General features: G+C 45.3%; 6 protein-coding genes and 1 long non-coding RNA gene across 9 annotated transcripts; 3 read left to right on the top strand and 4 right to left on the bottom strand.

Moving 5' to 3' along the window:
• Positions 1-594: 594 nt before the first annotated feature.
• On the bottom strand, positions 595-4,747 carry LOC100826202 (actin-depolymerizing factor 6). Of its 2 annotated transcripts, XM_014895849.2 has the most exons (7): positions 4,277-4,747; positions 3,629-3,767; positions 3,413-3,504; positions 2,811-2,904; positions 2,221-2,304; positions 1,154-1,421; positions 604-1,048 (listed from the first exon to the last, which is right to left on the bottom strand). In XM_014895849.2, the coding sequence occupies exons 1-7, from the start codon at positions 4,562-4,564 to the stop codon at positions 898-900; spliced, it is 1,116 nt and encodes a 371-aa protein (XP_014751335.1). In that variant the 5' UTR covers positions 4,565-4,747; the 3' UTR covers positions 604-897. The 2 variants fall into 2 exon arrangements, with proteins under 2 accessions (XP_014751334.1, XP_014751335.1); XM_014895848.2 differs by lacking the exons at positions 2,221-2,304; positions 2,811-2,904; positions 3,413-3,504; positions 3,629-3,767; positions 4,277-4,747 and adding an exon at positions 1,506-1,706 and having other exon boundaries at positions 595-1,048; positions 1,154-1,419.
• A 307-nt stretch (positions 4,748-5,054) lies between these two features.
• On the bottom strand, positions 5,055-8,082 carry LOC100839879 (serine racemase). Its single transcript, XM_003580249.4, has 7 exons — positions 7,889-8,082; positions 7,120-7,326; positions 6,942-7,028; positions 6,628-6,858; positions 5,966-6,039; positions 5,690-5,876; positions 5,055-5,451 (listed from the first exon to the last, which is right to left on the bottom strand). Exons 2-7 carry the CDS (start codon positions 7,305-7,307, stop codon positions 5,205-5,207), a joined length of 1,014 nt encoding a protein of 337 aa, XP_003580297.1. The 5' UTR covers positions 7,308-7,326; positions 7,889-8,082; the 3' UTR covers positions 5,055-5,204.
• A 3,008-nt stretch (positions 8,083-11,090) lies between these two features.
• LOC100840177 (copper-transporting ATPase HMA5) lies at positions 11,091-17,328 on the top strand. 2 transcript variants are annotated; one of them, XM_014896192.2, is made up of 6 exons: positions 11,091-11,597; positions 13,957-15,348; positions 15,427-15,681; positions 15,772-15,894; positions 16,109-16,585; positions 16,676-17,328. In XM_014896192.2, exons 1-6 carry the CDS (start codon positions 11,136-11,138, stop codon positions 17,084-17,086), a joined length of 3,120 nt encoding a protein of 1,039 aa, XP_014751678.2. In that variant the 5' UTR covers positions 11,091-11,135; the 3' UTR covers positions 17,087-17,328. The 2 variants fall into 2 exon arrangements, with proteins under 2 accessions (XP_014751678.2, XP_003580298.2); XM_003580250.4 differs by having other exon boundaries at positions 11,094-11,585.
• A 1,879-nt stretch (positions 17,329-19,207) lies between these two features.
• On the top strand, positions 19,208-21,306 carry LOC100840484 (probable phospholipid hydroperoxide glutathione peroxidase 6, mitochondrial). The gene is made up of 6 exons (XM_003580251.4): positions 19,208-19,442; positions 19,758-19,834; positions 20,250-20,311; positions 20,504-20,622; positions 20,838-21,005; positions 21,099-21,306. Exons 1-6 carry the CDS (start codon positions 19,395-19,397, stop codon positions 21,129-21,131), a joined length of 507 nt encoding a protein of 168 aa, XP_003580299.1. The 5' UTR covers positions 19,208-19,394; the 3' UTR covers positions 21,132-21,306.
• Positions 21,307-21,497: 191 nt separating this feature from the next.
• On the bottom strand, positions 21,498-24,264 carry LOC100826515 (AT-hook motif nuclear-localized protein 9-like). Its single transcript, XM_014896058.2, has 5 exons — positions 24,130-24,264; positions 23,397-23,455; positions 22,588-22,725; positions 22,199-22,360; positions 21,498-22,010 (listed from the first exon to the last, which is right to left on the bottom strand). The coding sequence occupies exons 1-5, from the start codon at positions 24,230-24,232 to the stop codon at positions 21,807-21,809; spliced, it is 666 nt and encodes a 221-aa protein (XP_014751544.1). The 5' UTR covers positions 24,233-24,264; the 3' UTR covers positions 21,498-21,806.
• Positions 21,794-23,693, top strand: LOC112269328. Its single transcript, XR_002961040.1, has 2 exons — positions 21,794-21,936; positions 22,207-23,693. It is a non-coding gene; the product is annotated as an uncharacterized LOC112269328 (long non-coding RNA).
• Positions 24,265-24,855: 591 nt separating the features above from the next.
• On the bottom strand, positions 24,856-26,556 carry LOC100840786 (cis-zeatin O-glucosyltransferase 1). Its single transcript, XM_003580252.4, has one exon. The coding sequence runs from the start codon at positions 26,517-26,519 to the stop codon at positions 25,119-25,121; it is 1,401 nt and encodes a 466-aa protein (XP_003580300.4). The 5' UTR covers positions 26,520-26,556; the 3' UTR covers positions 24,856-25,118.
• Positions 26,557-27,674: the final 1,118 nt, after the last annotated feature.

The following is a 27,674-nucleotide window of genomic DNA, read 5'->3' on the forward strand; positions in this document are numbered from 1 at the left end:
TATATATTACATGGCATAAAAATATACCATTCAAATGTTCAGTTGATTACGAACCTAATGATATATTTTTTGTGAATGCAGTACATATTTTGTTATTTAAATTGACGATTTTGTAACACCCTAACACGGGTATGTCTTATAGAAGCAGAGCTGCTCACTGGCTTGCTGCTACTGATCATGTGCTGCATTCACAATATTCAGTCGATCGTGGGTTATTCCGAGCCTCCGGGGACAGGACCATTCAAGTCGCAGAGGGGCACAGGAAACGGTGGCTGATCTCTCTGGATGATGCTCTTGGTTTGTGTACTGATAAAAAAAGCTTCCGTTTTGTTTACTTCCAAGTGACGAGGAAGTCAGAGTAGTAGATTCATCGCTCGATCGAACTGGACAGGACCGGATTGCTCACGCACACGCCGAGGCCCAGCAAAGCCGTGCAGAAATACGAGTATACGACCAGAATCAAGCTACTCCGGGCCAGGACCGGAGTAGTATATTCTTCTCTTTTCGTGAAATGCCATCGTCTGTCCGCGTGGAGCCGGTCTCTCACGTATTTGCTTCGTTTCTTAAATACTCGTCGCTGTTTTAATGCAAACAGACACGAAGGGAGTACTTAACGGGCACGGACGCATCAATACATATACGTACATACATTATACATACGGTACCCGAGCAACAACAAGGAAAAGATCGAGACGCCGTCTAAAATCTTGGAACGGGAAAGACGCGACCGTCTAGTTTACAGGGGTGGCTGGCATGCGCTGCAACTGACACCGAGGGAGATGAAACGGCATACGGGCTGGAACTGACGCAGAAAAAAAAAGCTTTATCGTTCCTGCAGGGTGCGGGGGCATGTACGTACGTATGTGGATGGAGGTCTTAATCGGAAACGATTTTAATTCAGAGGGCTCTGGCCTTGACGATGTCCATGCTCATCTCGCTGGGTTCGGTCGCCTGCAGCTCCACCTGGATGCCGTCGAGCTCCCTCTTGAACCGGTCCTTGGAGCTGGCGTACAGCATCTTGCTCCTCACCCTCGATGTGTCCGGGGACCTGCAGCGACAGCAATAATCAAGCTTCAGCACATACAGTACTTGTTATGTTACAACAACCGATGGAAAATGGAACCGAAGGAGGAGATCTCTCTGTAGTCTGTACCAGGAGATGAAGAAGATCTTGCTCTTCTGGCAGTTCTCGTCGGTGACGAAGTCGAAGTCGAAGACGGCGTAGCGGCACTCGTCGGCGGGGATAGAGGCGGTGAAGTCGGCGTAGGTCTCGCCCGGCTGGCCCACCCTGTCCACCACCACCTGCTGCGTGTTCTCGTTCACCTTGAACGTGATGAACCGGAAGCTCCTCTTGGCCTTGAGCTCCTGGAACTTGTGCTTGCACTCGTCGCTCACGGCCATCCCCGACGCCGAGTTCGCCTTGCAACAACAAACAACAACAACAACAGTTACATTGGCTTCGAAAGGGGTTCGATAGATCGAACACGACGAGGCGGCGCGCTCACCATGGCTGACGCGCGGGGTTTCTCTTCTTTCCACAGCCGGACACGACGGTGGTGCGCAACGGCAACGGCGCAGGCGCAGGCGGCGGGCGAGAGTCTCAAGGCCCGGAAGAGAGGAGGGGTCAGGCGTAATATAGGGGAACCTGAGGCTTCCATTTGCATGCATTCATGCCGGCATGTTAGGAGCAGGAAGAGGGGGGGGGGGGGGGGGGGGGGGTTTGACCAAGCACGTTCCCTCCTCGCGAGAGATTGAGCGAATGGCCATGAGCGATTGAGAACTCGCCTGACCAACCTACGCGCCAGCGCCACCACCCATCACTCTTGAGCCTAAAACAAACCGGAACGCCCCTGGTTACAACGGAATAATTTTGACAGCAACAGCGTTTCTTTTTTAGATTGCAGTTGCGTGTCTGTATCCTAATTGGAGGATCATCACTCATCAGATATATCAAAAGATGACACTTCTCGAACATCACGTTGTAAACAGATAAATCCTCACTGTGAGTTACACAGTCGTGATTTCCCCTAAAAATAAATTGTCCAGAAGGATCACTTCATATAAGCTACAAAAATGTCACTGTTTAACCAAAGAATTTTACAACCTTCGGAGCTTGTTTTCCTTTTGTCTTTGCGTTGGCAGTCTTCTCGCCGTTGCCTGCTGCTGTTGCGGAGTCCGAACTAGGTAGCTTCCCCTTCTTTGTTTTGGTGGGTTTTGTCTCTTCTTCGTCGATGAAATCATCTTCAAGATCATCTCCACCCCGCAGAGCATGGTCCTCCTGGTGGTCTCCCTCCATATTCGTATCTAAAATAAGAACCAGTGCCAATTAAACACAAATTCTTGCACGGAACAACTACAGTAGAAATTTAATTGCACCTCAGCTTACTGACCATCTCAATATATATTACAGCAGAATTCATCTAAGATAATGCTGTCCGCATAGTTAGTCATTACGAAGGACTGAAGAAAGTAAGTGCAAATCCACAGCCTCTACCTTACAGTACAAACCTGCATGGCTACACTCCTACAGATATATTTCTATCTTGGACATAACTATGAGAAATCATGTTATGTAACAAAACAAAAGAAGCCTTAAGAAAAAAAACGTAGTTGTATAATCTGAACTTTTAACTTTGGCCAGCCTGCTTACAAACAAGTATTGTTCTTCAAATATTTTTTGCAGAATTTAGATGATAATGAAGATAATTTGAATATGCAGATCAACCACAAGCACTCCATATGCCAAGAATATGTGGAACCTGTGATATTGCAAGATATGTCAAGGGAGTAGAGTAATTGCAATTTCTTACCATCATCTCTGGAGTACATGAAGTCCTGTTGCCGTTTGTTTGGACAATGCCTGGCCAAGTGTGTGACTTCACCACATACCTTACAGCAACCACCCTAACATTGTATAGAATTAAAAATGTATAAGGGAGCAGTAAATCAACAATATAAAGATAATCCAGGTAGAACAGTTTAACTGTAACAAAAGCAATAACAGAAAGTTTAGACTATTGAGCCTCACAGGAAATGATCGACGTCTCCAAGCACTATCTCCCTGTGAGGCTCTACCCAAGGATAGGCTTTGTATAGGACTACCAGGAAAACCAGACTTACCTAGTTTCACAAACTTTTATTTAGTTTTCAAAGCTATAACAAACTTAGGCACCACAACAAACTGGTTATGTACCTCCAAACTCAGACAAAGAAGAAAAAGCCCTAGAAGCAGGTACTTATCAATTGGAAGTTATATCTCAAGATTATCAATCCATTTGTTTGCATTGCGCCAAACACTTCTGTACTAAACTCTAGATGCAAATTGAAGGCAAATGTGCTTTGATTTCAACACCCTACATTGGTAGCAGTAGCAGTAGGATCATGAGAAGGGACAAGGAAGCATGTGTAATACCTTCGGATAAATGCCATGTTTATTTTCAGGACAATCCTTGCTCAAATGTCCCTGCTGTTTGCAGACAAAGCAGCTCGCAAAGTTTGTACCACCTGCAAAAAATATAAAACAATGTTAAACACATGAAGAAACCACATGTATAAGGATAATAGTGCTGGCAGGTATTCAGCACTAGAACTAGCAGCTCTATGAGTAAGAAGTGTGGATGAAGAGTACCATTTTCAATGGGTTTGGGGCACTTGGAAAGGGAATGTCCAGATCCACCACAATTGTAGCAAAATTTCTTCAAATCCCCATCACTTTTCTCAGGGCAGTTCTTCAGACTATGGCCCCGCTCCCTGCAGAGCAAGCAGATCTGAAAAGAACACAATAATAATACATTGTTAAAAGATTGTGAAACTGGACCCTTGCAAATAGAGAAATAGAGCATCAAATCAACTGATGGAGAAATAGGTTTATAACCAAACACCATTTAGCTATAACAAACATTTTTCAGCAATACCATGTAGATGTAGGAGTATTCATTTGACCACAAGTAGCTGCCAGCTCATCATATAAGCACTGATCAAGATTTATTCCTGACTATTGTGGTGACTTTATATGGTAGGCATAGCTCCTGGCAGTCGCAGAACAAACACACCCTAGTGAACATGCTGACAATCTTGCCCAACAAGGTCAAGCTAGAGGAAAAACATCTGCCTCTCTACGTTTTTACTACCCCCATCAATTAGCACTAAGCTGCTATAAACAACCTAGTCTTCGGTTAAGCTAGTTTATCACAAGCAATTGACACTACCGGGAACAAAATTATCACCCCCAAGCTTCTAAACACGGCAATTTATCCGAGCATTCGTGGGCTGGTACCTTATTCTTATCCCAGAGGGACTTCTCGGGGCAGGTCTTGGCTACGTGGTCGGTGGACTTGCAGATGAAGCACCTTTCCCCGGGCCGCATCCCGGGAACCCGCAGCGGGTGCTTCGACCTCCCCGCGCCACCGCTTCCGCCGCCGCCCGCCTTCTTCACCTTCTTGAACATGCTTTTCTTGCTCTTCTTTTTGGTGCCGTCGGCGGGAGGGGCGGGTGCTGGTTGACAGAGGTCGGGGTTCGCCTCGCGGAAGCGCTTTCGCGCCTCCCGCTGACGCTTGTTCGGCATCGTTCGCTACAGCCGCCCCACTCGCTTTCTCGCGCGCGCGTGCTCCGAGCAAGCAGTATCTCTCTTTGCGGCGGTGGCGGCGGCGGCGGAGGGGAGGAAGAAGGGGGCGTGGAACGGGGGAACGGACGTGTACTGGTTCGGGTGGCAACTTGGCTTTTGCCCTTTCTTTTGGGTGGAACTGTGGAAGGGGTGCTTCAAGATTCGTGTATCGCAGAAATAGGGGCTCCGATCTGATGCACTTCTGTAGTATACTAGCAAGCATCAGCGACACCCCAAAAAAGAGAACACTGGTGTTGGCGTATCTGCAGATACATACGCTAAAAAAATACACCTTGAATCAACCAAATTAGTTTATCGACTTGGCAAACAAATTGCTTTGATGGACAGGGGATCAATGGAGATTGTTTCGATTCATATTGCTTCAGGCTTCAGCCGCCACTGTCACCCTAAAAACTGAAAACAAACCATAGTTTTTCTAAGGAAACCGATGAACTGTCAAAGTGCATGATGAATTTTTTTGCACCGAGTAACTCAACAGACAATACAGTTCCATGTGAGAAATAAGTAGGTTACAATTTTACAACAACTGACCTCGTGCATTTCAAATTCAAATATAGTACAACTTTGTATGGTCCAATCGTCATTTATAGAGGGACTCCCAAAGCACACGGAGGTCTACATTGCCTCCAGAAACAATGATACCTATCTTGCTGCTCTCATGCCAATAAGAGCTTTGCTTGAACTCATCGGAAAGGGCAGCAGCAAGGCCAATGGCTCCACTAGGCTCCACAGCTACCTTGAGAGTCTCGTAGCACATTTTCATGGCGTTGACAATGGCACTGTCATCCACAACGATGACATCATCCACCAAATCACGCACCACCGGCCTAGAATATAAAGATAGAATGTAAAACATGTCTTGAAACATATGGCGGTTCCGTCCACTAGAATACATTTAGGCCAAGACGAGTTTTAGTGAAACAAATTATCCAATTAAAATTCATGTTTTCATGAAAGTCTTTAAAATGAGTGGGGGAAAATCAACATTTTAGTATGAATCCAGGACAATAAGGATGTGCAAAAGAATAAGATGTAAACGTGCTCAATTTATAGATACTGCTTTACCATGTCAAGTCACCGAGAAAAGCTCGTAGTCCATCAGCAATGGTGTTGGTTGCAGGTAGTTTGATGATCTTTCCAGCAACCTTGGATTGGGCTGAATCATCAGCACCCTTTGGTTCTGCTGCCAGAATGCGTATTGAAGGGTTTATGGCCTTTGCAGCCAATGCCACACCAGAAATTAAACCACCACCTGAGGTTTAGACAAAAATATTTGCCAACTTTCAAATTAGAAAATACTCCGTAATATTTACGTTAAGAAGAAGATAAGAGAGTACAAACCACTAATTGGAACAATAACAGTGTCAATCTCAGGGACCTGCTCCAATAGTTCAAGGAATACTGTACCCTGACCACTGAAAAAGAATCAAATAAATTTTCAGATTTCCTGGAAAATTGAAGGGAAACGAAATTGCTCATGCGCTACTCTATGTGCTTAGAGCAACCAATCAAATGGAAACGCATAAAAAAATCTTGGGGATTTTTTATATAGAGCATAAAACATATTCATTTATTTGTGTGAAAAAATGGGTTGACATCCCCTTTAGTTTAAATTTTAAAATGGTCCTACATTAGAAATATAGAAAATGCTGGATGTTGTGTTACCAAATGAAACAAGTTAGTGAAGAGTCATAAGATCATACATTTAGATGGTGTGTGCCGAGGTTAGACCAAGTAACTCATTGTGATTATTTCACCGGAAGAAGAGTTCATCAGTCTTGAGTAAGCATGTGATCAAATTTCTTCATACTCTCTACAGACGTCAACTAAGTTTTTGCATCAACACAGTAGCCTGGGAATTAGGACTACCAGATAAAGAATATAGGACTAGTGGAATACTAAATCTTACCAGAAGCGATGTCTATGGTACCTTAGACAGATTTTCACATGGCACAGAAGAATTCAACAATGAGAAGCTTTAGATTGCAAAAGAAAAAGACTACCTGATAGTATACTTGTCATTGAATGGATGAATAAGAATGGCACCAGTTTCCTCCTGAACTTTTTTAGCAATAGATTCTCTTGATTCCATTGTGACATCACTCCAGATAATACGGCCACCATAACGCTTAACGTTGTCAACCTTACATTCTGGTGCATTTTTGGGTATGACAATGTAAGCAGGTATGCCACGCAACTTTGCAGCCAGAGCCACGGCAGCAGCATGGTTTCCACTGAGAAGAAACCATATTATCAGTATCTTAAATTTCTTCAGATGTCACAAACAGTCGCAAAAAAGGGTGAACCTAGCATCAACCTGCTATGCGTTACAACACCCTTCGATGCCTGGGCATCATCAAGGGCAAATATTGAATTGGATGCCCCTCGGATCTTGAATGCCCCTCTACACAACACAACATAGGTCCACAAACATTTATCACCATGAACTCCAAGACATTGCAGAGGCAAACAGCACATGAGTAAGTAATTCTCACGCCTTCTGGAAGCACTCGCACTTAAAGAACAACTGCTTCCCCACTATGGCATTGATAGATGTCGATGACAGAATGGTTGTCTTGTGCACATACGGCGCGATGCGGACCTGCGCCTCCCTGATGGAATGGATGTCTGCGGCATAGCCTTGATCCTCAGTGGTTGGGCCATCGTCATCTCTGCTTCCCATTAAGCCTAATAATTATCAGCTACATAAAAAAAAAATACCGTCCTTCGCTTAGGTATAAACATTTTCAGTTTAGGATATTTCGTATAACGCTACTAATAGGATCGGTATTAGTAAATGATAGCATTCATCGGAATAAAGTGAACACAGAACAAAATCTGGATAAAGTTCAGCGATTCACAGTTGTTTGTGTTCCACTACTTGGTTATACTTGCTGAAGAAAAAAATACATAAAAGTAAAAACTGACCAGTACTAGTAAGCCGTATCGTCCCAGCAGATTGAATTGCATACAGTATAAAATACACAGAAAAACAGTGGATTCTAGTTCTACTATTCACAGTTTCCAATTTGTGGCCGCCAACAAATCTGCTGACTTACTAGTTACTACGCAGGGAGCAAAAGAGAAACATATCTACGCAGCTAATTAACTACCCATGTAGTCACCTACATGGAAAGGCAAAGGCCGGGGGGGTCACTAACTAACACGAATCAGCTAACAAACTAATTTAGCCAAAGGCCGGGGGTTTCACTCCTTTTCAAAAAAAAAAAGGTCTCGTACAGGCAAGTGAAGCTTTGACGTTACCGAAGCTAGCGGACGATTCGGAAGGGGAGATGCAAGAATTTAGCGTCGAGAGGAATCTGAAGAAGGGAGGTAGTGGAGATTTGGAGGCGGATTCTGCTGGAGGTGGAAAAGGTAGAGGAATCCTCCCAAGAACAAAATCGAGGAGCAACCGACCGAACGAGAGCAGCCTCGCGATATGCCGTTAGGTTTGGCAGGCCACGGGCTCTAATTTGGCCTTTTGTTATTGGGCTATTATCGTATCACGGGCCGACATTGAGTTTTTGTTTTTTCATATAATTTTCATGCACGGCCAACATTATTGAGGTTAACAGGGCTGTTTCAGAGCGAAGAAAGACCCTGAGAGCTCGTTTGGCACCCACCCTTTCATTTCATTTGGTAGAAATGAAATTAAATCTAATTTTTGATAGGATTTTATTTGGTTGAATTTGAATTACAAGTTAAAAAATCATGTTTGTCTACCACATGGATTTGTAGAGTGAGAGACAATTTCAGAGAAATGAGGTCTTTTAGAGAGGAATTGCGTTTAGTTATAATGTGATTTCATGAAATTGCAAATTAAATTCATGTAGCCAATTCCGTTCCACCAAACAAGTTAGTTTTTAGAATTCAAAATGAATTCCATAATTCTAGCCTCAAATGATGGGTGCCAAACGGGCAAGATTGTTTGGCACCCATTATTTGGGTCTGAAATCCTGAAATTCATTTTGGATTTCAGAAATCAACCTGTTTGGCGGGTGCAGAATTGGGTATAAAAATCACACAATAACTAATCCCAATTTCTCTCTAAAAGCCATTATTTCTCTAGAATTGTCTCACATTCTACAAATCCATGTGGCAAACACATGATTTTTGAATCCAGAATTCAAAATCAGCCAAATAAAATCATATCAAAAAATTGATTTCATTTCATGTCTACCAAATGAAATGGAATGAGGGCTACGAAACGGGCTGTAAGGGTCAGTAATTTCGGACAATCTTTTTTCTTTTCTTGAGGAAATTTCGGTCACTCTTTTTTGGGTTACTCTTTAAAAAATTATGTATCTTCTTCGAGCAAACACATCTCAAGATTGAACCTACCTGGTTCGGGTTGAGCCACTACATATTGTAATCCGCTCCATATTATCTTACCCATTAGCCATACCCATACTAGTGGCCGTGTTAAATGTTTTTTCGTACCTGTCACTCGAGTACTCGACAGAGTAGACGTGTAAGCCGGGGTAAAAATACTCATGTTTGCAACACTAGAGCGGACGGCGTGGCTGTCGGTGGCGGGATTTGTCGGGCTAGCGAGGTGGGGAAAGAATTGTCCACTTGGGTCTAATACTTGTATCGAGTATTGGTGTGTTACATCTTCAGAGGCGTGCGCTTCTAGCAGTAAACCATATGTCCCGCGGTTCGTGGCATATAGGATAAATATGTTAAATGTTTTAAAAAAATGTTTTATTCTTATTTTGTTGGCTCATAGTATCAAATATACATACAAACATGGTTTGTGCTTTATAAATAAATACGATTTTGCTATATCAAATATTAAAAAATACGGCCATTCAAACCGCAAATAAAACAAATATGGCCTGAATTTTATTCTTACTTCTGCACCCTTCTTTTAATTAAATCCGAAAATTTGATCCTACTTTGCTTGGTTCTGAGGTCATGTGTGCATGTTGTTACTCAAAGAAACTCAAATTAGAATCCTTTGAGAGGATTTCAAACCAAAATCTAGATCTATCATATGCTCCCGCGCGCTGTTCCAACTTACTTGTTCTTTTAGAATATGTGCTGATCAAACTTCTTATGCTGTGGCTATGATTTCAAAAAAGAATTTATCAACATTGAAATCATCAAATTGATACTATTAAGTCTGTCATAACGTGTCGCATTGAGGGCCACGTCAATATTAGTATGTTGAACAAGTATTTTGAGGCAAAGTGATAGATATTAACTGTTTAACCCTTTATACAACACTGTGACCTGACTTCTATCAGGCGAAGACACTGAAAACGACAACGTCGCATGTCAGGCTCCTGCTGATAGAGCCTCTTTTCAAGTTTTCATGGAGATTGCAGAACATTATCCAAACTAAGCAATTGAGCATGTAGTTTAACGTAATGGCAACATCAGGTTGTTAAGAAAAGAATAAGATTCGAAGAGTAAGTGTTGAGGAGTCAAGATTCAGTGAACCAAACCCTTTGAAACAAGATTCAGTGAACCAAGACAGTTCTTCATCCTCCTGTGTATTTCTGAATTATTTGTGTTCACATCATGCAAATATACATGTATTTCGTCAAACAACGGCAGCGAGAAAGAGAAGACGTGCAAATGCTGAAATGCATAACAGGTTTTATGATTTGGCTCCTGCAACCGAGGGAGATTTTGTTCTACTCCTACAAGTATACGCAGGCGCTCAGGTGCCGGAGTTGACATTTTGATTTCCTGACCAGTAAAATAACTCCAGAATACAGCCTGCAGTTTGTTTCGCCGAATCACCTGCTCGATGGTGGCGCGATGTGAAAACAACGCGTTATTAGTTTTATCAGTTCACCTGTCCCGTTTGATTTGCCTTCCTTTGCTTTTGAAACGCGGGATCTCCACGACAAATCAGGCTCGAATTGTCGAATTTGATTCGTGGGCACGGGAGAGTTTCCCGATAACTTAATTCGAATTTGACCTGAGATTGCTTGGCTTTGAGGCTAGGTGCGTAGGCATGCTGCTACCGCAAGCAATTGGAAGTCAAATTTGAATTTGAGATTTTTAATTATGTGGCGTGCTAGCCTACAATCAATCGACCATCCATGCTTGCATTTCTATGCAACACGAATGAATGCGTGTAGAACTTTGAAACGCCAGCGAGAATTTTAAAGATTCAAATGCCACGCTTTTGCCTTCGTACGGATTTCTGTCCGGATTTCTTGCCCGGTGACAAGGACAGCATCATTTTCAGAAGGAATTTCTTGCCACTTACGTGAGAGGGGATCCTGGGCTGAGTTCCAGGTCATCCCAGCCCATTTTAGAAAACTAACCGTCCAATCCACAGAGTCGAAAACCGATCCAGGCTTTCTTGCGGCCCAAGCCCACTATTACAAAATTGGTTAAAGCGTAACTGAATTCCCCACTCGGCTATGGACGTGACGTAAATTTCCGTTTCGACGCTTTAGCGGTAGTACAACGACGAGCACTTGCTTGATCTGTGCCAAAGCACGCACAATCCGGGCCAGCTTGCGCCGGGCTACCGCCTATAAATCCGCCAATGTGTTTAAACCATTTTCTCGAAGCCACATCCGTGATCACCCTCCGCCCCCACCAAAATCCCCATACTAAAACCCTTTCTCCATTTTGGTGGGAATTCGTGCTCCCAATGGCGGCGACCACCCGGGCCCTCTTCCTCTCGTGCTTCCACGGCGGCTCCGATGCGAGCGGCCACCTCGCGCTGCGGTCGCGGTACCCGTCGATGCCGCGGCGCCCCAGGTCGGCCGTGGTCGCTGGCGAGGGTGCTGGTAGTAGTGGAGGTGGGGGCGATCTGGAGGCAGCGGAGGAGGAGGAGGAGAAGGTGGCGGTGTTCGCGGTATCAGGGATGACGTGCGCCGCGTGCGCTGGGTCGGTGGAGAAGGCCGTCAAGCGGCTCCCAGGCATCCACGAAGCCGCGGTCGACGTCCTCGGGGGCCGCGCGCAGGTCGCCTTCTACCCGGCATCGGTCTCGGTGAGCATCGGGGTACTTTGCGGTTTGCGCCACTCGCAATTGTTGGGCCTGCATTTATTATCCTCGTCTTTCTCAGATGCCGTTTTCATCAGATCGATTGATTCCGGTAGGCATATTTTAAGGGGAAACAAAATGAATTTCGATGCTTGTGTGCTATTCTTCTTTGAAGTTCGTTGAGTGAAATTTTGGTACGCAGTTATATGTTTTTGATTTAATGCAATATAGATGGGTGCAACTGTACAGTAGTTCATCTCGTTAGGTGTGGGTGGCTGGGTGCTTAATTGCTTATACGTAAAGAGAACTGAAGGTGCTTCCAAATAAAGCGTAGAACACCTCTAAAAATGAAGCCTAGAACACGGGGGTGTTTAACTTTGGATGTCACAGTTACACAAAATTGTTTTCATTTGTGAACATTAGCAACACTGTACAGTGTAGAGGCAAATGTGTAGCTGTTGAAATACTCTATGTATGTATTTGTTTCTGAAGAAAATTTCCTCATGAAAATCGATTGACACAACCACACAGGCTTCGGCCTTCGAGGTTTATGAGCTGTCTGATGGGATCCACCAGTTAGAGGATGTTTTTATGTCAATTCAGAAAGAGAACTGCCTGTAATTGGGCATGCCCGAACTTTAGCTTAATTTGGCAGCGAATGAAGCTGACCCTACTTGGCAATCCTAATTATCCGAGAGATCTGCTACACCTGTTCTCTTCCAACACCTTAGGCCTGCTTCGAGTGTTGTATTTTTTTTGGGAGGGGCTGTTATTGAGTTCAACTTGATTGATAGTTGATAGCATCACCCAGCCTTAATTGATGCTTCACCAGTTGAGAAATGTTTAAAATGAGAGGGAAGTTGTATTTGCATTTATTTGCTTTGTTGTGGTTTAGGAGGTTACATATAAACAACTTTCCTTCTGATGTAGAACTGCTAACCACCTAGCTTGCCCTTAAAACATTGATTGGTCAATTGGGATCTCATGACACTTCCTAGTTGCAAATATGTGATGTGTGCAAGCCTGTGAAGCTTGATTTGAATTTATGTTCAAAATAAGTTGGTGGTTCCTTCGTATAATTTGTATTTACAAGACAACAAGTGCAATTATTAAATACGACGCTGTAATAATATTTTTCTTATTCTGGAAGAATTTTTCATTCACATTTCTCATCTCATAGGTCATAATTATTTCCTTCCATCAGTGGAACATTTGGGGTGTGGTCTTGCCCCCACCCCCCTTTCCCCGCCCCGCCCCGTTACCTTGTAATATCGCGAAATGTATTAGCACAAAAGGAGTGCCTTTTGCGCCTTCTCTTTTATTGGAAGTCATTTTCCTGCGGTGCGCCGTTACGGTTGGATGATGAGAGATCCTTAATTTGGTTGCAATTATAGGGTCCCGAAAAGAGTACCTCTTTTTCAACAAAATACATGCTTGCTTGCTCAGACACTTTCTTGTTGGATAGCACCGATGATTTGGCTGCTGTCAATTCTCGCTGCACCTTGTAATAAGAGAATGAGACGTACCGGATATTCCATTTACGGATAAAAGTATAGAGATTAAAGAATGAAATTACTATTTGAGGAATAAGTTTTTCTCAAGAATGGAATCGTCAATATTTCAGTTTTCTTTGTTAAGATCCCACTACAAGTAAAAGCTTGTGTTGTATCTATATGCATTAGTACAATTTGAGAATGATCAGCATATGGACACCTTAGGCCTGGATACTTCTTTTCCAATATCGCTTTCTAGTGATTGAGTATTGGAAAAATCCTACTGGTCACCAAGCAATATTTTACTTTTGTTTGTTAAGATCCCCACTACAAGTAAAAGCTTGTCTCTTTATACCTCACTACAATTTGAGAATGATCAACATATGGGCACCTTAGGCCATTTCAAGTGAACTACAGACCATTTTGATGATTCATCACTACAGGCAACGGTCAATTTAGACATTACTCCGATAACGTATAAAATTTGATTTGTGTATTAGTTCTCAATTCTGTCTCACAGATACTTCTACTTTCTTGTTTATTTTATACACTATACTTTTCTTATTCCTGCCAACGTTCCCTAGAAAGTAGTACAGTACTTGACATACTCAAGAAAATACATACAGATACACATGGTCAAAACATTATTCCTATATGACAACTGTTACAGCTGATCAGAACAAATTTGATTGTTGTAGTTACTAGTAGGTTTCTGCTCATTTTATTTATTGGCCAATAAGATCAACACTGAATATGTTATTTGGAGCAAACCTCATTTGTGTTCTTTCAGTAACTTTACTTCGTGCTCTAATATATTAGTACATGCTCATGTTATTCCTTTCCCTATATATTTGGAGATTGAGTTCATGGATGCCTTTTTACAGGAGGAAAAAATTAAGGAAACCATCGAAGATGCTGGTTTTGGAGCTAAACTGATTGATGAGGAGGTCAAGGAAAAGAGCATTCTAGTATGCAGGCTGCACATAAAAGGTATGACCTGTACATCTTGTGCAAGCACGGTCGAGTCTGCCTTGCAAGTTGTTCCAGGGGTTCAGAGAGCTTCGGTTGCGCTGGCTATTGAAGAGGCAGAAATCCGTTATGATCGCAGGGTCATCTCTGCTACCCAACTAATTCATGCAGTCGAAGAAACTGGCTTTGAAGCTATACTGGTCACCACAGGAGAAGATCAGAGCAGGATAGACCTCAAAGTGCATGGCATTCTTGACGAGAGATCAATAATGATAGTGAAAAGCTCTGTTCAAGCTCTTCCTGGTGTGGAAGACATAAAAGTTGACACTGAGCTCCACAAGCTTACCATCTCATACAAGCCTGACCAGACTGGTCCCCGGGACCTCATCGAAGTCATCGAGTCTGCTACATCTGGTCATGTTACCGTGTCAATATACCCAGAAGCAGACGGGAGAGAGCAGCATAGAAATGAGGAGATCAGGCAATACAAGAATTCTTTATTATGGAGCTTAGTATTCACGATCCCAGTGTTCCTCACCTCCATGGTGTTCATGTACATCCCAGGGCTGAAGAATGGGCTGGACAAAAAGGTTATCAACATGATGAGCATTGGTGAATTACTGCGATGGATTTTGTCGACACCTGTCCAATTTGTGATTGGCCGCAGATTTTATACTGGTGCTTACAAAGCCTTGTGCCACATCTCGCCGAACATGGATGTGCTCATTGCTCTAGGGACCAACACAGCTTACTTCTACTCAGTTTACTCGGTTCTCCGAGCTGCTACATCTGAGAACTACATGGCAACTGATTTTTTTGAGACTAGTTCCATGCTCATATCTTTTATCCTTCTTGGGAAGTACCTTGAGATCTTGGCAAAAGGAAAAACCTCTGAGGCTATTGCCAAGCTGATGGATCTTGCGCCGGAAACTGCAACAGTGCTGATGCACGACAACAAAGGGCATGTTGTAGGTGAGAAGGAGATTGACAGTAGATTGATTCAAAAAAATGATGTGATCAAAGTAGTTCCAGGTGGCAAAGTTGCTTCCGATGGCTTTGTTATATGGGGTCAGAGCCATGTGAATGAAAGCATGATCACCGGAGAATCACGGCCTGTGGCAAAGAGAAAGGGTGACACTGTGATCGGAGGGACAGTGAACGAGAATGGTGTGCTCCATGTCCGTGCAACATTTGTTGGATCAGAGAGTGCCCTGGCACAGATCGTAAGGCTAGTAGAATCGGCACAGATGGCAAAAGCTCCTGTGCAGAAATTTGCTGATCAGATATCTAAAGTCTTTGTCCCCCTGGTAAGTTCAGTTGCATTGTGGTAATCCAATGAAAGGTGTGCTCTTCTCCATGCTGAACAATCTGCTTCCTGTTTGCAGGTGATCGTCCTTTCTTTGCTTACTTGGCTTTCATGGTTTTTAGCTGGGAGGTTCAATGGATACCCAAAATCGTGGATACCATCTTCCATGGATAGCTTTCAGCTAGCTCTTCAGTTTGGGATATCAGTTATGGTGATCGCCTGTCCTTGTGCCCTTGGGTTGGCCACTCCAACTGCCGTGATGGTTGCTACTGGAGTTGGTGCCTCGCAGGGTGTTCTGATTAAGGGTGGGCAAGCTCTGGAGAGTGCACAGAAGGTCTACAAAATACATTATACATGTGAACACACATGTTTGAAAAAGTGTTTCGAATTGCTGACAAACATTACTTTGCATGACGTTTTACAGGTGGACTGCATTGTTTTTGACAAGACAGGAACACTAACGATTGGGAAACCTGTTGTTGTGAACACCAGGCTTTTAAAAAACATGGTCTTACGTGAATTCTATGACTATGTTGCAGCAGCAGAGGTATGCTTTCCAACTCTACATATATCTTTAATATCTTCCAAGAAGATACTCCCTCCGATCCATAAAAAGTGTCGCCACAGTGTGGCCCACTTAGTGCAAAATTTGTACTAACTTAGTACTAAATTGGCGACACTTTTTATGGATCGGAGGGAGTATGTTTCTGTGTCTTGGAATGATACCTTGCTCAAATTTCATTGGTTATGGTCTTAATCAGGTCAACAGTGAACATCCGCTGGCGAAGGCGATAGTGGAGCATGCCAAGAAGTTCCACTCAGAAGAAAACCATATCTGGCCTGAAGCAAGGGATTTCATTTCAGTCACCGGACACGGTGTCAAGGCAAAAATCAGTGACAAGAGTGTCATTGTGGGCAACAAGAGCTTTATGTTGTCATCACATATTAATGTTCCCGTGGAAGCTTCAGAAATCCTCGTGGAAGAAGAAGACAAGGCGCAAACAGGGATCATTGTGGCTATGGACCAAGAAATTGTGGGCATAATCTCTGTGTCTGATCCAATAAAACCAAATGCCCATGAAGTGATATCATACCTCAAGTCAATGAAGGTGGAGTGTATAATGGTGACTGGGGACAACTGGGGAACGGCCAATGCCATCGGAAAAGAGGTTGGCATTGAAAAGATCATAGCTGAAGCGAAACCGGAGCAGAAGGCTGAGAAGGTGAAGGAACTTCAGGTGAGCTAGTATATCTTTGTTGTCTCACTGTCTTGCTTTTGTCATACAGTTACTCAGTAACTCATTGCCTTTGAATTTTGATTGTTGCAGTTGTCTGGAAGAACCGTGGCGATGGTTGGTGATGGAATCAATGACTCCCCAGCGCTTGTCGCAGCAGACGTGGGTATGGCTATTGGCGCTGGCACTGATATTGCCATTGAAGCTGCGGACATTGTCCTCATGAAGAGCAACTTGGAGGATGTGATCACCGCTATCGATCTGTCGAGGAAAACCTTCTTCCGCATACGGATGAACTATGTGTGGGCGCTCGGCTACAACATCCTCGGCATACCAATTGCTGCTGGGGTGCTATTCCCATCGACCCGCTTCCGATTGCCGCCGTGGGTCGCTGGCGCTGCAATGGCGGCATCCTCCGTCAGTGTCGTTTGCTGGTCCCTGCTGTTGAGGTACTACAAGAGGCCATTGATCACGCAGGAGCGACAATCATACACAAGTGGATAAACTGCAGATATCCGGAACTCCGTGGTATATGTTGGGTGAAAATCTTGAAGAATTACAAGGGTTGTAGGAGTAGATATTTGTAACTCCGTGGTATATGTTGGGTGAAAAATGAAAATCTTGGAGCACGACAAGGGTAGCAGTTCTCTGATGTAAATATAATCCTCTATCTTTAAATATGTGTGCGTGCTGGACTACTGCCTAGTAATCCTTTTTTTAGCAAGTCAGGCAGCACACTACTTGCATTTCTTTTCTTCTTTTTTTGAACGGGAACTACTTGCATTTCTGTTGTGCTACACCGGTTCACCTTAACCAAGAAGCTCTGGAGGGTCGCAGTTGGTTAAAGATGCCAGCAGGCACTAATTAAGATTTCGCTAGAGCACCAAGCAGGAGCAGAGGAACGAGCCGCTTTGCAAATACGGAGCGAGTATCAGTGAAGAAAGGGATCAAAGCCAATGACAGTCCGAGGAACGATCTGCTTTGCAAATATCCAGTCTGAACTTGACCTTTCAAGAAGGGGATCGAACAACTCGGGAAGGGTCAGGGTCAAGGTGTGACCGGGGGTCAAATTCAAAAGATGGAGTTAAAGCTGGTGCCTTGTGACGATGCTAGTAGATCTCATCCTAGTAGAAGGGATGCTTATTCACGGTGGATTGTCCACTTGTCTTCCCTGTGTGTGATGCCGGTAACCTAACTAACCAAGCCATTAAGAACGCAATGCGCGCACACTTTGCAACCAAAACAATCATGATATAAAGTGTCGCTCCTTTCTTTAGACAGGAATATAAAGTGATGGTCCAGCTGGTAGTCGTAGTCGTAAATAAATGTGGGCAAAGCAAAAAGACGCGCTGTATACCACATCTCCAGCAAACTCGCTCAGCTCAGTTTACCTCCCGTCTCGCCAACGCCATGTGCATGGCCGATCCGATCCGATGGCGACCGATGACCAACCTCCATGCCGTTGCCGTCCATCTCAAGGCACGCAAACCCCAAATCCAAAGGCATCCACCGATCAAATCAGACACTTTTGCTTGCCAGGCTCGTTGCTTTGCACGGTTGCGCCATGCCGTCATCCGGTCGACCTGATCGTTGGTTGATCCACGTATGCAGCGTGCTTCGTGCCAATCGCTGCTGGGACTTTGCATTTTTCGCACCAACAGTACAACCGTAGTGTCATCGGCATCAGCTCAAAAAAAAATAGTGTCATCGGCATCAGGGAGTCCGCCCCATGCGTGATGCGTGCCAGGTCCGAACAAGTTCTGGTCAACGGAATGCCAACACCCGGCCCGAACAAGTTCTGGTCGTTTAGGCAGCCAGCTCGCTTGCCTTCCTGAGACGCAGTGCTGGGCCAGTACAACGGAATGCCAAGAACTTCCCAACCACACGGTGCGTGTCGATTTACTGGGCTAGTGGGCCGGGCTTATCCTGAGACGTACCATAGAAGCCCAGGATAACGTACCTTTCTTTGAGCCCACCAAATCCAGAGGAAGCAACAAGTTGTTACTTTCCTCATGCGTCGATCCTGAAGACTTCTTCATTCAAAAGAGTTGTGGCTCAATTTGTGAAGATCCGATAGAGTCAGAAAACGTGTCGCGCTTCAGGACCATCGCTCGCTCCACCGGCGCCGTGCATTGATGCGCGTTGCATCTCGCGAGAACCGTACACCCACCAGAATGATCGGTGCACGCGCTCATGCGTGACGCCTGCCATGCCCGAAAACGCGCAAAACAGAATTCCAGATTCCCAAACAAAAAGCTCTTGCTCGGTTAGAAGAACCGCGACGTATACCGCGCGGACGTACAACGCCAGGTGCTGCTAGCTGCTAGGTGCCAACTGCACGTACGTGATCCCCTTGACACGGATTCTTCTAGACGCTTCTACGACCTTCGCTGACCTCTGCCTTCCCACCAAGCCTGCGAAATGAGAGAGGCGATTGAGACCGTCCGATCCGACCTGACGCCGCAGCCACTCGCGCATCGATGCCGTTCACACGTGCGGGCCCGGCCGGTCGACGCCTCCATCGCGGGCCACGCAGTCGCAGCCGCGGGCGTTCACACTTCCGTAACCCTCGCCCATAAGATTCCAAGCCCCAACTTCCTTCCTCCCCTGCCCCCCGGACGTGGGCCTTGACTTATAAATATTTCCGGCCGGTGACGTCTCGGCCCACGGCTCGTCATCATATTCTCTCTCTGCCCACCTTCTTCGTCGGCTCCACGCTACCGCCCTCCCAACTCCCAACTACCCCTCAGTTCTCAACACGCTCGATCTCCGCCACCGCCGCCGCTCCGTCCGGCCGCGCCTCCGCCCCAGCATGGCCACCGCATCGTCGGCCACCTCCGTCTACGACTTTACCGTCAAGGTAAGCTCCGCGCTCCACTACTCCTGAACTGGACACGATTCTGTAGCGCAAGCCCCGCAGGTCCTCTGTATCTTTCACACGCTACCCAGATGCCCCGCCCCCAACTCCGAGCTAGCAGTTCGAGACGTGCTTACTTTGCGCTTTGCTAATCGGGTGAAGCTTCCTGTGAATTGCGCTGCCGATCCATCGGATCAGGCCGCTAAACCGCCTGAATTCGCTAACAAGTAGTTCGACGTTTCACGTCATTTCTGAAAGATGCAAGGTGAAAAAATTGTGCATTATGAGGCTAAGGAACACGTTTCGCTTGTCGTGCAGGATGCAAGCGGGAAGGACGTCGATCTGAGCGTCTACAAGGGGAAGGTTCTTCTCATCGTTAACGTCGCATCCCAGTGGTACGACTTATCTCTGTTACTTCGCATTCGATCCTTTCTTTCTGAGCTGCTCGCCTATGTATGCGACATCTTCAGTTTCACATGCACATCATGTTTATATCAAATTACCATCGTGTTGTCCACAGCAAAAATGGCCCGATCAATAAGTTTGCTGTTGTCTGCTAGACGCTAGCACTCCCTCCGTTCCATAATTCTTGTCGAAATTTTACATGTATCAAGACATTTTTTAGAAATAGATACATCCATTTTTGAGCAAATTTGAGACGAGAATTATGGAACGAGGGAGTACTTGATTGTCCAAAATAATGACCTCTAGTTCCTTCCCTGTGTGGTGTACACATCTACAAAAGAAATTCCATAGAACACTAATCCTTCAGCTACGCTATTAATTATTGTGCGTGACCAATTGTTTCAGCGGCTTAACTAACTCCAACTACACCGAGCTGAGCCAGGTTTATGAGAAGTACAAGGACCAAGGTGATCTCTTCACCGGCCATTACTTCTGTATATAGTTCCTTTACCTTGTAATATCTATCTGGTTCTGTCATTGTCATATGAGCTACTGGGCTTTTGTCTTCTTAATAGCGGTTTGTTTATTCGCTTTAAATAACAAAGTCTGGTTGTTGGTATGCTAATCACTATGTTCTGTTGCCATGTGTGGTTTTATAGGCCTTGAGATCTTGGCTTTCCCATGCAATCAGTTTGCTGGGCAGGAGCCTGGCACCAATGAGGAGATTGTCCAGTTTGCCTGCACTCGCTTCAAGGCCGAGTACCCCATTTTTGACAAGGTAAATTTGTGCAGTTATTTGGAGTAATACATTTATCTGTTTTACTGTTTCAGTGTGAAACAAAAATATGATCCTGCTTGAGTTGGACAATCTTTTCAGTGTCATAATTGTTAGCAAATGTTTCAATGGGAAACGCTTTATTGAAATTCCATCCTAGAAGAATGTTTTACTGTGGAGTGCTCTAGTATTGATGCCTAGCTCCTATCGTCCGTCAGGTTGACGTCAATGGCAGCAATGCTTCCCCCCTGTACAAGTTCCTGAAGTCTAGCAAAGGCGGAATTTTTGGCGATAGTGTCAAATGGAACTTCTCCAAGTTCTTGGTTGACAAGGAGGGTCGCGTTGTGGACCGCTATGCTCCCACCACTTCCCCGCTGAGCATTGAGGTAACTTACCGGATGCTGATTCACACTCCCTTTGCACAAGCAAAATTGTGAAACACCAGGCGGTTAACATACCACTTGCTTTTATATCTGCAGAAGGATATCAAGAAGCTGCTTGGGATCTCATAACCCTAAGGCTGGAGCCTGTAGAAAGCACAACACTTCTGTACTGCGAAATGAAAATAATTTTGTGTTGAATAAAAAAATAATACCTAGCACTTCAGGGGTTGCAGCTGCTATATTTTCTGGATCCTAATCCGTATGTGTATATGTTGTTTTAATGAATTCACATGTTGTAGCCGATTGGGTTGTGCGCCTTTCATGGAATCCTGTGTTGTCTTGTCTGGTTATGTTCCTGAAGAACCGTATCTATCTCATTACTTCATCAGCTTCATGGCATAATGCAAATCTGCATTTGATTCACAGCAGATACCGAACACATGATCTTAGCCTGCTTTAATGCCCCAATCATGGATAGTTAAGATGAATTCTACATGATACAAATGCTAATAAGACGCTTTGGCCATCTCAAGTCCTCAGACATAAAATAAGTTGCTCTGACAATTTAGTTCTCATTTCCATATTTATGTCGATATAAACACTAAAACTACTCTTCATTGGAATTAGAGTTAGAACTACTTCTCCTCTGCTAAGTATGCATTGGAATTAGAGTTTGAAATAAGTGTTTGGAAGCACTACTCCGTCCACAAATAATCCTTGGGATTCCATGTTTTCAACAACTCGGCCTAACAGTTGTTTTGATACCTGCATCATGTACTATCTTCATACATATAGTGCCCAGTGCTAACCATTGGTCAGGTCGAAGCCATGCCGCTCAAATTTGACGTCTTCAATCCTGGACCACCCAAAATGAGGCAAAGGTGAAAATGGTTCATAAGGCTCTGAATCCAGCTCCCAAGGTACTTTCAGCTCGGTAAGTTGGCTGTCACTGATCTTTGGTTCCTTCTTTTCCTCTGTCACCCTGTAATTGAAGCTTCCGGCAATCACCTGAGGGAAGAACAGGCAATAAAAAATTCACTATATGACTTTATGCACGCAAGAAAAGGCAAAAAATAACAGCATGAACATATCATCAACTATAATATCTCAACTCTTTGGAGAATTTTTGTCTTAGTTCATGTGTCTATGGTATGTACCTGCAGTTCAACTTGACAATGACAAATTATGGCATGTACCTGCACAGGGTCTGCAGCAATCAGCGGCCCTCCAATGCTACCTCCAAATATGGTGCCGCAGGGAGTAGAAACTACAATGCTTAAACCCCCACCATGGTTTCCTGAGTCACCCTCATCAGACAGCAGACAAGAGCCTTTTAGTGAAATTATCTCAAAATGACCCTGCAAAATCAGTGCAAAGTAATCACCAAGAGGTGGAAGCGGCTTCTTTTAGAATCCATGAAGGAGTGAAGGAAATGTAGCTGCTCTTTTCACACTACACAAGGGGCTCAAGACTTTGTACTAGACTAATAGGCTAAATTAAGCCTATAAGGAACTGAGACAAGACAGCAATGTGTTGCTGAAGACAGCGGAGTAGTAAAATCTAGAGGTCAGAATGTGAAGCAAACCTGGTAAACTGCATTGTCAAGGCCGTCAGAATGTGAAGATAGACGGAGAGTTACAGTTGACACAGTACCATTAGCTGATAGAATGCAGATGGATTTGGCATGCAGCTCTGAGAACGACATGATCTTGGAGGTAATATCCTGCGAGTATAAGTATTTTCATTGTTGCTGTTAGTTTGCTAAATTATACTCCTGCGAGTAGAGAACACATGAACAATGCAGATACCGAATCTTCTGTGGCAAATAGTTTTGAACCCACCATTTTTTTTCTTAAGAAATAGGTAGAGAGTGAGAAAGCAAGAAAGCAAGTGATGTTTCTACGATCTAAAACACAACCATAGTAAAGGTTTGTGTATAAGCCCAGGGAGAGAAAAATATCGTAGTCCATGGTATATAGATCAAGGACACTCAGTTGCATAAAAAACATGAACAGAATACATATAGCATTGCATAAACACCAAGAAGTATACTATGGGTAGTCAATAAATATGGTACTACGTTAATGTTGAGAACACACAGGTTGCTAGAATGAAGCTTTGGATCCATCTAAATTTAGAAGTTTGCTAGTGAACAAGGACAGCTGGCAAACATTAACATCGATCATGATGCAGATAATACAGTCCAAGGAACAGCAAATTGACAATGCTGTATATTTTCACACATCATACAGGTTGAAGCACTCGAGAAAATAAGAAACACACTAAACCACGTTATACAGAGAAAATTTGAACATTGCTCGGCAACTGAAGCTCCAGATTAAGCTAAAGTGATTTGCAACATAAGAAGCTAGGCAGGCGCTTGAAGGGGCATACCTCTCCCTGATTTATATGCAGTACATGCGGAGCAAATGCATTTCCAGGTGAACATCCTCCTGTGATTAAAACATGTATAAATTCAGGGCTACTTAATGCACATACAGAAGGGCAAGTTTTCTATTTTAGGAGATGATGAAATTTCTCGAGCAGCAAGCTTCATAAATACGACGAACCTCCAGCTATATACAAGCACAAGCACATCACATGCTTCGAACTGTCAAATTTCCAGACACTTAGAGTTGACACTCGTACCGGTCTACTAAGAGGAAAAACATAATGTATTTTTTTTAGTAACATAAAGACATTATATTTATGATCACGTGACATTTGCACATCTCTTAGGACTTCATGGTGCTAGATTGGACACGGAAATGTAGCATATTTTATCCAAAACACTTGTGACAAGAACATGGTCCATGATGAATTCATAATATCAATATATCACTACATTGTAAGCATGTGACAGAAAGCTCCAATTAGGATGTTGTTCTCTAGGTTCGCTTCCAAGATTATCCTTTTAATTAATCCCCTACGCATCAGGGACACCACATCCAACTCATCCCCACACCATAATTAAACACTATAACTCTATAAGTACAGCACCGCGTTGCCCAGTTACAATATTGCAGCAGCAAAACCAGAAGACCGCAAAGAAACGAAGTGAATATCAAGCAAACAAGGAGCCCTCTGCTCCTCTTGCACGGTACGGTACTCGGTGCACGGTACTCACCAAGAAGGGCGAGCTGCGACTTCCCCCCAGACTTCGGCGGCCGGCCTCTCCGCTTCATCGTCTTCTTCTCCGGCGAGGGAGCCATCACCGCTGGTGCGCGCATTGCCAAGACGCCGCCGCCTTCGGTGAAGAGAGGTGTGGGCGAACCCTAGTTGCCTGATCCTTTTGGCGTTTGCGTACAGGGCAGTGGCTTTGCAGAGCTGCAGCCTGCAGGTGTTTCGGGTTGCCGGTGGAAGGTTAGGGGTGACAGCTATACAGTTGGTTGCAGATTTTGGATGGTTAAGCAGAAGAAGATACTGTAGCGTGATGTCTCTTTGAGTACTGACACAGTGACACTGCTTGTAAATCATGGGCTGGGCGATGTCTAAATTTGGGCTTGGTTGGGCTTAAATCCAGCCAATAGGCAATAGTCAGCCCTTAAAAAAAGAAATTCTGGGCATCACTGTTCTAATGATAAATAAATAAAACCTGGCCATTACTACCTGCAAAGTGCAAATGACATCCACTCCAGGAAAATTCTGTAAGAAAAATCCACTCTAAAAAAAGGAAAATACTGTAACAACAGCCCAGCTTGTCACAATCAAGCTACAAGTCAGAAGGAAAACAGCATGCACCAAATAACGAAGAGAACGCATTACTGAGGTTTGTTCTGAAAATAAGAAAAGTTTAACGGGTTTAATTTCGCAAATATTATTATTTCGCACTGTTGAAGTAATTTGTCTGGCGTTTTTCCATCAACTCGGGTTTGATTTATAACTGAACAAGGAGTTCATCAATACAAAGCAAAATAAAGTGCTGGAACAGGCAAAATGTTCTGCTGATTCATAACATATTGTTACACAATGTTACAATAAAGACATTGCCAGCCCACGCTCCCATCGTGCTGAACAAAATCGAAATAACCATGCGGGCACTAAAGTACCGAACACATGACCCGGCGTGCCCGTGTGTTTTTGCAAGTCATGGTAAAGGCCTCCTGGTAAGTTGCTTCACCTTGCAATATAAGTGATGAATTCCTCCAGGTCCTTGTGCGACGATCCGCCATCGGCCACGGATGCGCGGATGGACTCGCCAAGCGCCTTGGCTCGCTCCCTCGTTTGCAATCCTTCGTCGGACACCAGCGCCTTCTCGATGACCTCCCGGATGGCCTCCGCCGGTACCACCGTGTCGCGCTTCTCCAGCGGCCGCACGAGAAGGCCGGCCTTGAGGTACTTGCAGAGGAGCTCGGCGTCCCACGGCTGGTCCGAGTGCATGGGCCAGGCGAGGATCGGCTTGCCGTGGCTCAGGCTCTCCACGGTGGAGTTCCAGCCGCAGTGGCTCATGAAGGCCGCCGTGGAGCCGTGCGCCAGGATCTCCAGCTGCGGCGCCCACCCGGTGATCACGAGCCCCGTCCCTTGGGTTTGCCTCGCAAATCCGGGCAGGGAGGACAGCGCCCTGGCGTGCCGGCTTTCGGTAGCTTCCTCATCGTGTGAGGCGCGGTCGGCGTCCCGGAGCACCCAGATGAAGCGGTGCTTGCTGTCGCGCAGCGCCGCGCCGATCTCCGCAACTTGCTCGGCGAGCAGCGAGGACGTGGTGCCGAAGGACACGTACAGCACCGACGCCGGCGGCTGCCTGTCCAGCCAGTCCAGGCACTCGTGACGCGGCAGCCCTGGCGTCGTCGTTGTCGTCGTTGTCGCGTCGAGGAGCAGCGGGTTTAATGGCCCGACGGCGAAGATCCTCTGACCGCCGTACTCCGGACTGTGGGCTTCCACGTCGATGAACTCGCCCTCCAGCGCGCGGCAGGTGTTCACGACAAGCCCGCGCACCGTCGTTCCCTGCCCGTCCTGCCACGTCTTGGCGATGTACTCCTCGAACTCCTTGGATACGCACGCGTCCACGGGGTGGAACTCCAGGCCGTGGCCGCGCAGGAGCCGGTGCGCGGCGTCCTTGAACGCGACGTTGTACGACACGGACACGCACTGCACGCAGAACGCCTCGCCGTTGGGCAGCCCCGCCGCTTCGACGGCCGCGAAGGAGCTCAGGCGGTCGTAAACCACGACGACGCGGCGGTGGCGGGCGGAGAGACGTGCGAGGAGCCTGGCCAACGGGGCCCCCGCGTGGGACACGAAGGCGTCCAGCATGGGCATCAGGTGGGACGGGAAGGACGTCGGGACGGTTGGGTCCGGCGGCGGCTGCTCGTACGCCGGCAGGTCGAGGTCGTGGAAGTGGACGGAGGCCAGGGCCTGGGGATCCCAGCCGTGCACGCGCGACCGCGCCTGGCGGACGTGCGGCGCCGGCGCGGCGTAGTGCACGGGCAGGCCCCGGGACGCGAGATGCAGCGACAGGTGTAGCAGCTGGTTCAGGTGGCCCTGCGCCGGGAACGGCACTGCCACGACCGCGACGGACTCCATGACGATTGAGTTCGCGTGGACGCAAAATGAGGCACTTCTCAGATCTCGCGGTTGCGCGTCCGTGATGCGCAGCAAGGGCCCGCCGGGAGTACACATACACAGCGGCCACATACACTGTCGCATGATGTCACGTAGAGAGTAGCCAAGTGGCCATTGGCTAGCGCTAGCCAGACTGCGTCAAGACTTCGAATATTCTAGTCTTCTACACCGGGGCTCGGAAGTTGGAACATCAACTAATCCGGAGTCTCCTGTTCCAGCCGTGTGGCTGGTCGTGGGAGTAGAGTTAAAAACCGATGTCCAGCGGATCCCTATTGCCTCCTCAAAATATTCGCGTCCCTGATCCAGCCCTCTTCTCCCCGATCACGATTATAATATTAGCACTATCTTTTTTTTTATTTAATGACGTGCCACATCAACCAAGTGTCTAGATGGCAGTGTATGATACTATGACCAGCCTGAGAATTGAGACGGTGAGAGTGGACGACACGTATCATTGTCGTGGGACATGCCAGTTTCTTCGCAAGAAAAGAGAAAAAGGAAAAACAACAACATGTGAGTTGCTGACTCGAGACAAGTATCTTGAACGATCGGATGGAACCTACTCCTGGCCTGGGACTGGAGCCACATGCACACATCAAAGATTTTGTTAGAGCTGCCTGCTGTCCGTGCAGAGAGAATATGCAGTGCTCCAACCCGCTACGTGCTAAGTTATGATATTTTTTACGTCCATTTACTTGTATATAATGCTTATATACAAGTCTTGATGCTTGTATGACCTAGAGTTTTAAACCTAGTTAATTAGTATTATGCTTTTATTTCAGACAACTATGATTGGATTGGATACAATGAGGCGTGGATAAGTAGGTTGGAGAAAGGTCGAATAGATTGTGCAATGAATTGTCCAATTATTTCTAAAAGGTTGTTCGTACAACTAATTTGAAATGAAGGAGGCTAAAACAAACTATGATTTGTTTTAAAGAATTGAGAGACTTCCACAGGATATGTAATCCTGCAAAATTTAAAATTCAAACTCGATTTAGCCACATGAAAAAAAGAAAGATAATTCTAGTGCAAATAGTGCACGAAAGACAAAATTTCAAATATCATTCATTGTTGGAAATTTTATAGGATTGAAGAGACCAGATATCTATTCTC

Source organism: Brachypodium distachyon, chromosome 5 (assembly GCF_000005505.3).
Source record: "Brachypodium distachyon strain Bd21 chromosome 5, Brachypodium_distachyon_v3.0, whole genome shotgun sequence".
Lineage (NCBI taxonomy): Eukaryota > Viridiplantae > Streptophyta > Magnoliopsida > Poales > Poaceae > Brachypodium > Brachypodium distachyon.